The sequence below is a fragment of the Nelumbo lutea genome, chromosome 3, assembly GCF_056320005.1.
Source record: "Nelumbo lutea isolate HS-2025 chromosome 3, American lotus-T2T, whole genome shotgun sequence".
Lineage (NCBI taxonomy): Eukaryota > Viridiplantae > Streptophyta > Magnoliopsida > Proteales > Nelumbonaceae > Nelumbo > Nelumbo lutea.
The window spans coordinates 88,015,001-88,028,001 of NC_142686.1; the positions used below are offsets into that span (position 1 = coordinate 88,015,001).

At 43.7% G+C, this 13,001-nt stretch overlaps 2 protein-coding genes across 7 annotated transcripts in view; both read left to right on the top strand.

The window, feature by feature from the left end:
* The first annotated feature begins 4,400 nt into the window (after positions 1-4,400).
* On the top strand, positions 4,401-4,757 carry LOC148866224 (uncharacterized). The gene has a single exon (XM_088976421.1). It carries the CDS (start codon positions 4,401-4,403, stop codon positions 4,755-4,757), a length of 357 nt encoding a protein of 118 aa, XP_088832547.1.
* A 7,628-nt stretch (positions 4,758-12,385) lies between these two features.
* LOC148866225 (fanconi anemia group D2 protein) overlaps positions 12,386-13,001 on the top strand; it is a 74,224-nt gene continuing 73,608 nt past the window's right edge. For all 6 annotated transcript variants that reach the window (XM_088980368.1, XM_088980372.1, XM_088980371.1 and 3 more), the window contains exon 1: positions 12,386-12,950. In XM_088980368.1, coding sequence (XP_088836494.1) covers positions 12,559-12,950 — 392 coding nt within the window. In that variant the 5' untranslated portion in view covers positions 12,386-12,558. The remainder of the gene's footprint in view (positions 12,951-13,001) is intronic.

The window sequence follows — 13,001 nt, forward strand, 5'->3', positions numbered from 1 at the left end:
AAAAAGGGGCTACTTATACATACAAAGGTGGAAGTTGTTCCGAATGATTGTCCCCTGGTGCAAACAAAAAGTGTTCATTTGAATAATCACTTTTCCTATACAGGAGTTTTACATGCTTTAAATGCATTAAATCAAAATTGAGGAAGTTGCTGAATTGAGTGATTGGTTTGACATGTCTTGTACATTCGAGCTTTAGATGATTCATTTTTGCTTCACTAGTTTCGATGGCTTTTGAGATACATTCCCAAATATTTCCCACCTTGATCCTAAGCCCCATTACAACCCTTGGAAAGTCCTTTTGATTCGTGTTATGCATGTGATCCCAGTGGTGGAGAATGAGAAGATATGCAAGCCTATGGTAGATTATTTCCATTAGAATAAACTTGAGTGAAACACATACCCTTCAAACATGAGAATTGAGTGTTTATTTCCGTGAGGGTCTACGTACTTAGTTTATACCATCTTCAATTGAAAATGGCGCAGTGCAGGGGGGAGCAGAATCAGTAGTGTTCTTCCAAAAGAACTTGACCCTTCGCAAAAATCACCGGATGGCTTGTGAATACAACTCCAACCAATCTTTTCTCCAAAATATTGGTATCAAGATCAAATCTTGATTTCTCCCAACAACTGGAGATGGAACTGCTGTAGGCGGCGGTTGTAGGAAGGAGGCGGCAAAAGAGAATTTGCACGGTGCAGAATTCTCTCTTCTAATAATCTTAGCTCTGAAGACAAGGATCTCTGGATTGCATTGCCTGTCTAAAGCTCTGAAGACAAGGATCATAATCCTATTATGAGTTGCTAACCCAAACCATATTTGCATTACAAATCCCCTTAAGTGATAAAGAATAATCATTATCTTATCTGCAAATTAGATCAACCATCTCCTAATATAATTAAGAGGTTTCTAGATCTAAATCTTATTTAGATCAACAATCCTATCAGCTGATCCATCTCAGAATTTGCCCCTTAAATGACTAATCAAATTAGCCCATTTCGAAATGGGCTTAAGGCCCATTTAAGGTTATGTATTCATTTACTCTTCCAAACAGTTGCTCAGTTGGACTTACTTGTATGGCGTGGTACCCAAACATTGATTTTACACATCAGCCACATGGTTTCGGCACAGCCTTTATTACAAGGCCTGGCCGAATACACTGTTATAGACAGTGCACCCCTAAAACCCATCAGATGGGCTCTATGGGCCCAACACTCCCAACACTTACCATAAGTGGTCCCTGGGCCAAACCACCTTATAACACACAGGGACTGTTGGCAGATGCAACATTAGCTCATCAGGTATTATCCCCAATGGTCTTACACTTAACCTCTCAGCCCATAATGATCATACACTGCCCGACAAGAGAGAACCTCTCCCTCGGCTACAAGGAATAGTGTTGCACTCTCTCTTGTATGGACCCTGGGAATTAAAACCTATTTGCAAACATTTTGAAACCATAATATATATACTTTTATATAAAATTTATTTTGCAAAACAAATCTCAACGTTTGAAATCGGCTGCCGGCAGTCTTGGTTTCCATCAGTGATAGTGCATCCCCGATCATTACCTTTGTCCGACAAAGGGGCTGATCCTGTCACTATGATCACCCACTCAAATGAATTCTCAGACTGTCCCAACATACCCAAGTTTTGACCCCCACTAAGGATCTCACTGATTGGTACATCAAAGACTGCCTAATCCGACACCCAGTGCAGTATCATAATCGAGTTTAGGGGTCGGGTGTAACTTTCCAGTTTTGCCCATCAATCTCCAAGGTCTAGGGCAATACTGAAAATATGGTCTAATTCAAAGGTTCAATTAATCCTACACTGTATGTGCCAAGAGTCTCACCCCGGCAGTTGAGAAAAGCCACCGGAACTAACTTGGTGACACCACTGGCTGTGAACATTCTAAACTAACACGAGTCTCATTAAGTGTCAAGTTTAAGGGTATTGCACAAAAATATACCAAGGGAACATGAATCAAATATGCACTTTTCTTCATTCAAAATAAACCCATAAAGTACATCATTTTGATTGAAGCTAAGGGAATACAAAACTGTCCAACAAGATACTGACTTAATCAAGGTCGAAATTGGGCCTGAAATAGCTACAACTGCACTGCTGACGTGCTGGAAACATTCCTTCGCTTGCAAGTTTTCATATGCGAAATCACCACTCTCCCACTTACATTAGAACTTTGTTTTATTCTATTTTTGAATTTTCTCTTGAAAAGTCAAACTTGGTGAATGTTATCTAGAGAAATTTTAGGAGATTTTTTAGGCTTCTTTTGAAGGAAGTAGAAGAAAGAAAAGAAGAAAAAGGAAAGCAATCAGACATAGGGCTGATGCACCTCTCTTCTCTTCTCTCCTCTCTTCTCTGATTTTTCTTGAGTTTCCACCATGACCATGCATGGCTAAATTCTGATACTTGGTCGAAGGAAACAGAAGCCTCAAAATCAATAAAATTGTGATATCTATTTTGATTTTTATTGTTTGATTTATGCTTTGAATATTGAATGTAATTCTATGTTCATGTTTATGATTGTTTCATCTGATTGCTAATAGGCCTACTAGTTTATTATTCTTTGCAATTTACTACTATATTAGATATCAGATCCGTAATTGTTTTATCCCTCTAATCTGCAAAGCAACTAGGGTTTAATGATTTGCTGTGTCAGAAATTGTTAGAACTTAGGAAAAACACTCGACTAAATTAAATGCAACCGCTTGTGCTTGTGTTGTTTAGTTTCATTGATCTCTAATGCTTAAGGCTACTGTTGGATTAAATCTTTAACGCTTGTTTAGGGATTGTTCAGTAGTAAGGGTTAAGAGGATCGCTTGTTTTTTCATTAACTATGATTAAGGAGATACAGGAAAATAATTCCTACGATGAATATTCAAAATCTGAATTGATATATCTTTGCATCAATGAGAACTAGTGAAATTTTGATGGTGGATGTTGACTTAGACCAAGACTCATTCTTTTGATTAATTTCAGAACCTTGATTTGCATTGCTTCTCATTTGGTTTTTATTCTTTTTAATTCTGGTTTCGTTACATACAAACCCCGCTCCATCCTTTTTCACGCAGCACATAAACTAGGGTAGATACTCTCTGTGGAAACGATCCTTACTCGCATTACTGCATCTATTTTTTGGAGTATAGGTTTTATTTTTGGGTGCCTATGATAGCACGCCAAACTCCATCGATCGCATGGACACATTCACCCCGGAAATCATTTTGGAGCCTCTTCCACCACACTTCAAGGCTCCCACACTGGAAACGTACAATGGGAGCACCGACCCCGATGACCACCTAGAGGGTTTCAAGGCGTTCATGATACTATACGGCTATTCTCACGGCTTGACGTGCCGAACCTTCCAAACCACCTTCAGGGGGGCCGCTCGCCATTGGTTCTCTAGCCTTCCTCCTCAATCAATCAGTTCGTGAGGGCAATTTACAACCTTGTTCCTCACCCGCATCATCAGTAGTATACGATGTCAGAAGAGCGTAGTCTCTCTGGTGTTGCTCAAACAAGAGCCGGGTGAAAGCCTGCAGTCTTTAATTGACCACTTTAAGAGAGAAGAGCTCGAAGTTTGAAACCTCGATCCTATGGTCTCCATGCACACAGCCATCAACGGACTCCGCCCCTGCTCGGCCCTCAAGTGCTCGATCGCTAAGACCCCACCAAAGACTAAAATCGAATTGCTCAAGAATGCCCAAAAATGCATCGCAGTTAAAGAGGCTTCGGCTGGGGACAACCAAGAAAGGGCAGCCGAGTGCAATGATGGGCCCCTGGAGAAGAAGAGGAAAGGCAGGGACCAATGCCACCCTAGAAACCATGGCAGCAAAGATAACAACAAGCCATGGGTTCCATCCTTGGCTTACAAGGACTACATGCCACTCAACTCCACCCACACTCAGATACTGATGCAGATCGAGGAAGAGAAGTTTGTGAAACAGCCAACGAAGCTGAAGCAGAACCCCAAGAGAGGGAAGCCTACAAAGTATTGCAAGTACCACCGCGGAACTGGGCATAACATCGAGGATTGCTATGATCTAAAGAATGACATAGAGTCCCTTATCCACCGCGAGCACCTCAAGTAGTTCATCGGAGGAAAGGCCGATGCCTTGTCCTCCCAGTAGCAGCATCAACAAGTGGCAGGTGTCGTCGATGTCATCATCGGGGGCATGGCTTCGGGTGGAGTCTCGGCCTCAACTCAAAATGCCTACGCCAGGCAGCTTAACATCCAGGAGGCTGGCCCAAAAAGCAGAAGTACCTAGACGCTCCACAGAGGTTGAGCTATCCACATGCCCTCGTCTTCACCGACGAGGACTTAGAGGGGGTCACAGTCCCCCATGATGATGCCCTCGTGGTCGCAGCCATCATCTCTAATTTAATGGTGAAGAAGATCTTGGTGGATAGTGGCTCGTCAGCCGATATCCTTTTTTACGACACTTATGAGAGAATGAAGTTTGCGCCAGAGTGGCTCCAGCTTGTCGACGCTCCCCTCATTGGCTTCTCCGACAGCGTCGTCAAGCCAGAAGGAAAAATTACCCTACCCATCACGGTAGGCACACCGCCACACCAGGTGACCTGGATGCATGAGTTTCTGGTGGTGAAAGATGCCTCTCCCTACAACGCGATAATGGGAAGACCAACCCTTCATGCACTAGGGGCAGCCATGTCCTCCAATCACCTGGCCCTCAAGTTTCCCACCGAGCACGACGTCGGAGTTGTTCATGAGAACCAATAGATCGCCCGCCAATGCTACATGGCAGTGCTAAAAGGAAAGAGTAAGGAGGCCCGGTCACTGGAAGGCCTCGACCCCCAAAAAGAGCCAGTGAATCGAGGCTAGCCAGCCGAGGACCTCGTCTCGGTTCGCCTGGATGAATCGGCCCTAGAAAAGACAGTTCGCGTCGGATCCAACCTTCCCCCTGAACACCTATCTGAACTGGTAAGTTTCTTTAAAACAAACACCAATGTCTTTGCTTGGTCCGAGCTCTAGGCCAGTCCGGCAAAATAAGATGAACTTTGCACCAGAACGATGGTAGCCATAGGAGAGGAAATTGATAAGCTACTCGACGCACACTTCATCCGTGAGGTACATTACCCCAATTCGTGGTCTAATGAGGTTTTGGTAAGGAAAGCTAATGAGAAATGGTAGATCTGTATTGACTTCACAAACCTTAACTGAGTTTGCCCGAAGCACAGTTTCCTTTGCTGAGAACAGACCACCTTGTTGTTAGACAGTTTTGTATGCCCTTAGCTTCAATCAAAATTGATGTACTTTATGAGTTTATTGTAAATGATAAAAGTGCATATTTGATTCATGTTCCCTTGGTATGTTTCTGTGTATTACCCTTAAACTGGACACTTAATGAGACTCGTGTTAGTCTAGAATATTCATAGCCAGTGGGTCGGTCTGGTGAGACCTATCCTGACAATACTGACACTGTGGTGCCACCAAGTCGGTTGGGGTGGCTTGTCTCAGCTACCGGGGTAAGACCCTAGGCACATACAGTGTAAGATTAATTGAATCCTTGAACTGGACCAGATTTCTAGTATTGCCTTAGACCTTGGAGATTGATGGGCAAAACTGGAAAATTACACCCGACCCCTACACTAGATTATGATACTACACTAGGTGTCGGATTGGACTGTCTTTGATATACCAATCAGTGAAATCTTTAGCGGGGGTCAAAACCTGAGTATGTTGGAACAGTCTGAGAATTCATTTGAGTGGGTGATCATATTGACAGGATCAGCCCCTTTGTCGGACAAAGGTAATGATCGGGGATGCACTCTCACAAATTGAAACCAAGACTGCCGGCAGCCGATTTCAATCATTGATATTTGTTTTGCAAAATATATTTTATATGAGATATAAAAATATATATATTATGGTTTCAAAATGTTTGCAAAAGGTTTTAATTCCCGGGATCCATACTTGAGAGAGCACAACACTGTTCCTTGCAGCCGAGGGAAAGGTCCTCTCTTGTCGGGCAGTGTATGATCATTATGGGCTGAGAGGTTGAGTGTAAGGCCATTGAGGATAATACCCGATGGGCTAATCTTGCATCTGCCCACAGTCCTTGGGTGTTACAAGGTGGCTTGGCCCAGGGACCACTTAAGGTATATGTTGGGCCCATAGAGCCCATCTAATGAATTTCAGGGGGTGCACTGTCCATAACAGTGTATTCGGCCCGGCCTTGTAATAAAGGATGGGCTGAACCCATGTGGCTGATGTATAGATCAATGTTTGGGTCCCACGCCATACAAGGAAGCCCAACTAGGCAGCAGTTTGGAAGGTTTAATGAATACATAACCCTTAATGGGCCTTAAGCCCATTTCGAACTGGGCTAATTTGATTAGTATTTAAGGGGCGAATTCTGAGATAAGATCAGATGATAGGATTGGGCCCACACCCTATCCACTCAGAGAATCCAAGATCTAAATGATATTTAAATTTGGAAACTTCCTAAATAGATTAGGAACTGGCTGATCTTATCTACAGATAAGATAAGGATTATCCCTTATCTTAAAGGGACTTCAAAATCCAGATATGGTTTGGGTTAGCAACTCCTAATGGGATTAAGAGCTTATCCCTTTAAGTCTATAAAAAGAAGAGGGGGCGGCAACCTTTAGATATCCAAGAGACTCACCAACAACAGTCTTGTCTTTAGAGCTGAGATCATAGAAGAGAGAATTCTACACCCTGCAAATATTCTCTAGCCGCCTCCTTCCTGCAGTCGCCGCCTTTTGCAGTTCGATCTCCATTACTTGGGAGAAATCAAGATCGAATCTTGATTCCAATCTTTCGGAGAAAAGATTGGTAGGAGTTGTATTCATTAGCTGCCCAAGTGATTCTTGGGAAGAATCAAATTCTTAGGAAGGACACTGCTGATTCTGCTCCACCCTGCACTGCACCATCTTCAGTGGCAGCAGATTTTGGTTTCTACCTTGGGCGTAAACACCTCCGTTGAGAAATATTATTTCTCGGTATCAGGTATTATCTCTTTCACCTCCTTTTGGTTCAGATCTGGTTTAGTTTATGGTTCAAGAATGATCATTGAAAATATGATTTTCTAAATAGGAAATTTGATTCCTAGTTTTGAAGGGAAAGAAAAATTTTTGAAATTCGCCCCCCTTTATTCTGCAATCTTGGGCATCCATATGATGGATTTCCTATCGCTTCAGTGGTATCAGAGCCATGGTTCAAATCTTGAACCATTCTGTTTCAGATCTAAACCTGCGCAATGGTCCTGAGGGTGTTGGGTACGAGTTGGCTGATAGTGATGTCGTACCATTCTATCAACTTGAAGATTAAGGAATGGAGGGGAAACCTAAGGATAGATTCCAAAAATTGTTGGTAGACACAGATTTCCCCCTCCTCGGGGGTCCACGACCGATCACCCACATCGGGGACCCTCAAGTCATAAGACCGAGGTATGTGGAACCTCCTTGCCAAGGATTTGACCTAGCACACGTCCAAGGAGCTGTGAAACTCCAAACGTAGGACACCATCGTTAGCCACCCTTCGGGCAACACTCCCTCCCATTGGTTTGGCGATGAGTTCCACGACACCATCCTCAGAGAGAAGAGATCCCTCGGGCTCCCTCGGCGACGCCGAGGCAGCACTTTCACGGGGAGAGTCATTCCCCCGGTCACTGTCCTCGGCACCCCCTAAGATTAACCTCTCCCTGAAAATGTCCACCTCCCGTCGAAGGGGCTATACGACTAAGGAGCCTAGGGAAGATAGGGGAGAGGGGGTTGCAGGAGAGCTCCCTTCCAAGATGTTCGGGAGTTCATGGCATTCAGGGCCGGAATCTGAAAATGACATATTTAATTACCTAAGAGAGAGCGAAATGTCTTGACGAAAGGAAGAAATAGGAAAATTGTATAGAATTGAGAGTTGGAGAGCTGTGTTCACTCGAGAGCAAGGGCATCTAAGTTCAAATGAAGGAGAAAGTCACCGCCAAGGTGAAGGGATGAGCGATCCATCATATGGATAGCCAAACCCTGTAGGAAGGTAGGGCAAAATTACAAAAATTTCTCTCTCTCCCATGTGGGAATCACATTCCCTCTTTTAGAAAAACTGCATTTTTCAATGATCAATCTTGAACCAATGACCGAACCATATCTGACCAAAATAGTAGGAGAGGGATATACCTGATATGAAAAAATAATATCTCCCTCGGCTTTAAGGAATAGTGTTGCACTTTCTACTCACATGGATCCTGAGAATTAAAACATTTTACAAAAAGTTTAAAACCATAAAATATATATGTATATCTATATATAAATATATTTTGCAAAAACAAATCTCAACATTTGAAATCAACTGTCGGCGATTTATGTTTCCATCAGAGAGAGTGCATTGCTCGATGATTCACTTTGTCTGAGAAAGAGGCTGATTTTGTCACTATGATCACCCACTCAAGTGAATTTTCAAACTGTCCCAACATACCAAGGTTTTGACCCCCTCTAAGGATCTCATTGATTGGCGTATCAAAGACAACCCAATTTGACACCTAGTGCAGTATCATAATCAAGTCTAGGGGTCCGGTGTAACTTTTCAGTTTTGTCCACTAATCACCAAGGTCCAGGGCAATACTGAAAATCTGGTCCGGTTCATAGTTTCAAGTAAACCTACACTACATGTACCTCGGGTCTCACTCTGGCAGCTGAGATAGGCCACTCTAACACTTGGCAGCACATTAGTGTCAGCCTTAGCAAGATAAATCTCCCCATACTTATCCAATGGCTGTGAATATTCTAAACTAACACAAGTCTCATAAGTGTCCAGTTTAAGGGTATTACACAGGAACACACCACTATAACATGAATCAAATATGTACTTTATTCATTTACAATAAATGTCATAATGTACATCAATCTGATTAGAGCTAAGGGCATACACCATATAACACAAGGCCCCTATTTAAAAGAAAATGGACGGCCTGGATCTCTCCGAATCTGACGGCTAAAACAAATCCGCTGCCACCGTCCAATTGTGATGCGTCACCCAGTGCTCGGCCTTGGAAGACGAAATGATGCCCAAAGCAATGGTTCAGATCGACTCGAATCCAACGAATGTGGGAGCCCTCCGCTCCTGCGAAACAGTCCCACTGCACCTCCTAGCACGTGCCCTCGGAAAGTGAAACGACGTTGGGTGGACCGCGAAGATCGTCCACGGTAGCTCGTCGAGTGAACCACAGGGCCTGCCCTCGCAGACCACCGGGCAGACCGCTCAACCCGGCAAATGCACGACTACTGGGACGATCGTCCCCTGCACGGTAGCCCCCCTAATGTGACCTGCCTGTGCACGATACGAAAGACCTCCACCAAGCTAAGGCATCCACATCACATGCATTTCCGAATCGAAGAGTGACGAAGCAAATAGAGAAAACGACACCACTGCAGGACATCCCTCAACTAACGAATCTGAAGGCATAACGACCACTACTCCCAATGACCAAAGCTGATGCCTTATTTTGACAACTACCCTCATTACTAGCCAAAGCTGAGGCCTCACTCAATCTCGGGAGTTGGGGGCAAGTGATGTGGGTTAGCTTGGCCTAGCCCACCATGGGCGGGGAGGCCCAACCCACTAACGCCTGACAACGTCAGCCACCGTAGGTGGGAGCCCTGTTGCCTTCATACGGAGCCAACCACATGATGGTCAGACGTACCCACCAGGGCCTGTAGCTTGACCTCATAGGGCTCTCATCCGGGGTGTTCATCTTCACCTACCTCCAGCACACTCAAGTATAAATAATAGGTAACTGCCCTTTAAAGAGGATCCAGAACAGAAAATCCTAACACAACTCACTCATTTACTCCCTACACCTACCTTGCCTCCTTAGCATTTATTCTAGGAGATTTGGTGCATCTGAAGACTATCGCCAATGCCTCTCTTGCACCCTCTCCTACTTTACATCTCGTACTAACTTGAGCGTTGGAGCCTCTGCCTCAAGTACTCGCTCGAGGCCTTTGACATTCCCAGTCTTGCAATATCTCTGGTCACCAGGGACTTCACCTCGGCCTACAGTCCTTGGCTACCATGGTCTTCGAAAGGAATACCTCACCTCGACTTGTAGTCCGTGGCTTCGGCCCACCTCTTTTGAGGCCTCGAAGTCCTCGGCTAACACCCGAAATCTGAAGAGTGAATTTACATCGTTGCCCCCGGCTAATCTGTGCGGCAACAATAACCAATCCAATGCCAACAACGATCCTCAACCAATTAAGCATAGAGGAAGTTAGGTATCGGCTGAAATTGGTCCACAGGGAGAGTTTAGGGACAATTTGTTCTCTGTTGTGATGGACCAAGGAAATAATGGAGAGAGTCGAAGCGACGTAGGAGTGGAGGGGGTGGAAAAACCGATAGCTTAAGTGGAGAGAGAAGGGATAACAAAGAGGGGAATGGAGACGATATCAATACACTCAAATACAAGAACGAAGAAGCCGAAGGATAAGAGCCACTATACGAGTTTTGAGAATCCAACCTTCTCATTGGGATTGACAGGAGGACGGTTATGGAGGAACCGGAGAATGGCGACATGGGAGTCAATGAGGGAGCCGGTGGTGGCACGAAGTGTTAGACAGTTTTGTATGCCCTTAGCTTTAATCAAAATGATGTACTTTATGAGTTTATTGTAAATGAATAAAAGTGCATATTTGATTCATGTTCTCTTGGTATTGTCGGGCAATGTATGATCATTATGGGCTAAGAGGTTAAGTGTAAGACCATTGAGGATAATACCTGATGGGCTAATCTTGCATTTGCCCACAGTCCTTGGGTGTTACAAGGTGGCTTGGCCCAGGGACCATTTAGGGTAAGTGTTGGGCCCATAGAGACCATGAGATGGTTTTCAGGGGTGCACTGTCCATAACAGTGTATTCGCCAGGCCTTGTAACAAAGGCTAGGCTGAACCCATGTGGGTGATGTGTAGATCAATGTTATGATCCCACACCATACAAGAAAGCCCAACTGGGCAGTAGATTGGAATGCTAAATGAATACATAACCTTAAATGGGCCTTAAGCCCATTTGGAAATGGGCTAATTTGATTAGTCATTTAAGGGGCGAGTTCTGAGATGGATCAGTTGCACATGAAAAGGGGAAATTGGAAAACAATAGTTTTTATGGGAGATAGAGCAGTGGAGGAAGGCAGCTGATGCAGCAGCGGTGGTGCTGGTTGACGAAATGGAGATGAATGGGAGGCCAGTGACTTCAGCATTCCCAAGGACTGTAGAAGACAGTAAACCCCTGAGTCCTTAGGTCTAGCCATCTTCTGAAAACCCAATGACTGTGGGTAGATACAAGATTAACCCATTAGGTATTACCTCAATGGATCAAACACTGCCCGACAAGAGAGGACCTCTCCCTTGGCTGCAAGGAATAGTGTTTCCATCAGAGAGGACCTCTCCCTTGGATCCCAGGAATTAAAACATTTTGCAAAATCTTGAAACCATAAAATATATATGTATATCTTTATATAAATATATTTTGCAAAAACAAATCTCAACGTTTGAAATCAACTACCGGCAGTTTATGTTTCAATCAGAGAGAGTGCATTCCTTGCTCATTCACTTTGTCCGACAAAGGGGCTGATTCAGTCACTATGATCACCACTCAAGTGAATTCTCAGACTGTCCCAACATACCCAGGTTTTGATCCCCTCTAAGGATCTCATTGATTGGCATATCAATGACTAGCCAATCCAACACCTAGTGCAGTACAATAATTGAGTGTAGGGGTCAGGTGTAACATTCTAATTTTGTCCATCTATTTTCAAGGTCCAGGGCAATATTGGAATTTGGTTCGGTTCAGGGTTTCAAGAAACTTACACTGCATGTACCTCAAGTCTCACTCTAGCAACTGAGACAAGCCACACCAACTAAATTGGTAGCACATTAATGTCAGTCTTAGTAGGATAAATCTCCTTAGATCTATTTAACAATTATGAAAATTCTAAATTAACACAAGTCTCATAAATGTCCAGTTAAATGGTATTACACAGAAACACACCACAATTACACAGAAACACACCACAATGACATTAATCAATTATGTAATTTATTCATTTACAATAAATGTCGGAAGCTACATCAATTAAATTGGAGGTAAGGCATAACTGTCTAATATTATTTTGAAATTTTGGTGAATAGTAAAGGGCACATTGGATATTTCATTTTTTTCTATTAATGTTTACCACGGTGACAATTGTGAGAAAATTGAAGGATAGGGCAAGACAATATCTAAACGGTTAGAATACATTTTGGTAATTTGGTGAATAGCAAGATAGTTTAAGAGATTTACCATTATTTTAACACAATTTAAACAATAAAGCAGCTTAATTATCTAAACCTCAACCATGAGGTAGTTCAAGAAATTTATGCTTGTTTTCAAGTATTCAATCATATGTGCTCGTTTCTCAATTCTCAGTTCTTCACGCCTTCCTCGGTTCGCTTCTCTCAAGTCAAGTGCCGATAACGACATTCAATTTCCGCCACTGCTTGAGCCTTAGAAAGTTAGAATTCGATTGAATCGAAATGGTTTTCCTTCATCAAGTTTTTTCTAGGAAGAGGCCAATCGCCGCCGCTGCTCCGGCCGTCTCCACTGACGCGCCTTCCAGAACCTCCTCCAAATCCACCTCCTCCTCTCCCACCTCCAACACCGACAATAACAAGAACAAAAGCAGCAAATGTATGGAGAAAGGGAGAAGAAACGAAGAAGAAATTCTCATCGAGAAGATGATTTCGGTGCTCGCGGACGCAGGTTGTACTCTCCACAATCCCGGTGGTCCTCCATGCCTCCCTGCAGACACCCATAAACTCCGTCGTCATCTCGACCACCGCTTCTCCTCCGCGACCGGTGCTTCCCTTGTCTCTGACTTCCTTTCTGGCTTCAATTCTTACATCCAAAAGCCTGAAAATCTGCGAAGGTTGGTTAGTTCTTCGTATATATTCGCCTCGGTTTTCTTCAAACCACCAAT

Bases quoted from the DNA above. Each gene is read 5' to 3' on its own strand.
- LOC148866224 (XM_088976421.1), top strand. From the start codon at position 4,401: ATGGTGAAGAAGATCTTGGTGGATAGTGGCTCGTCAGCCGATATCCTT.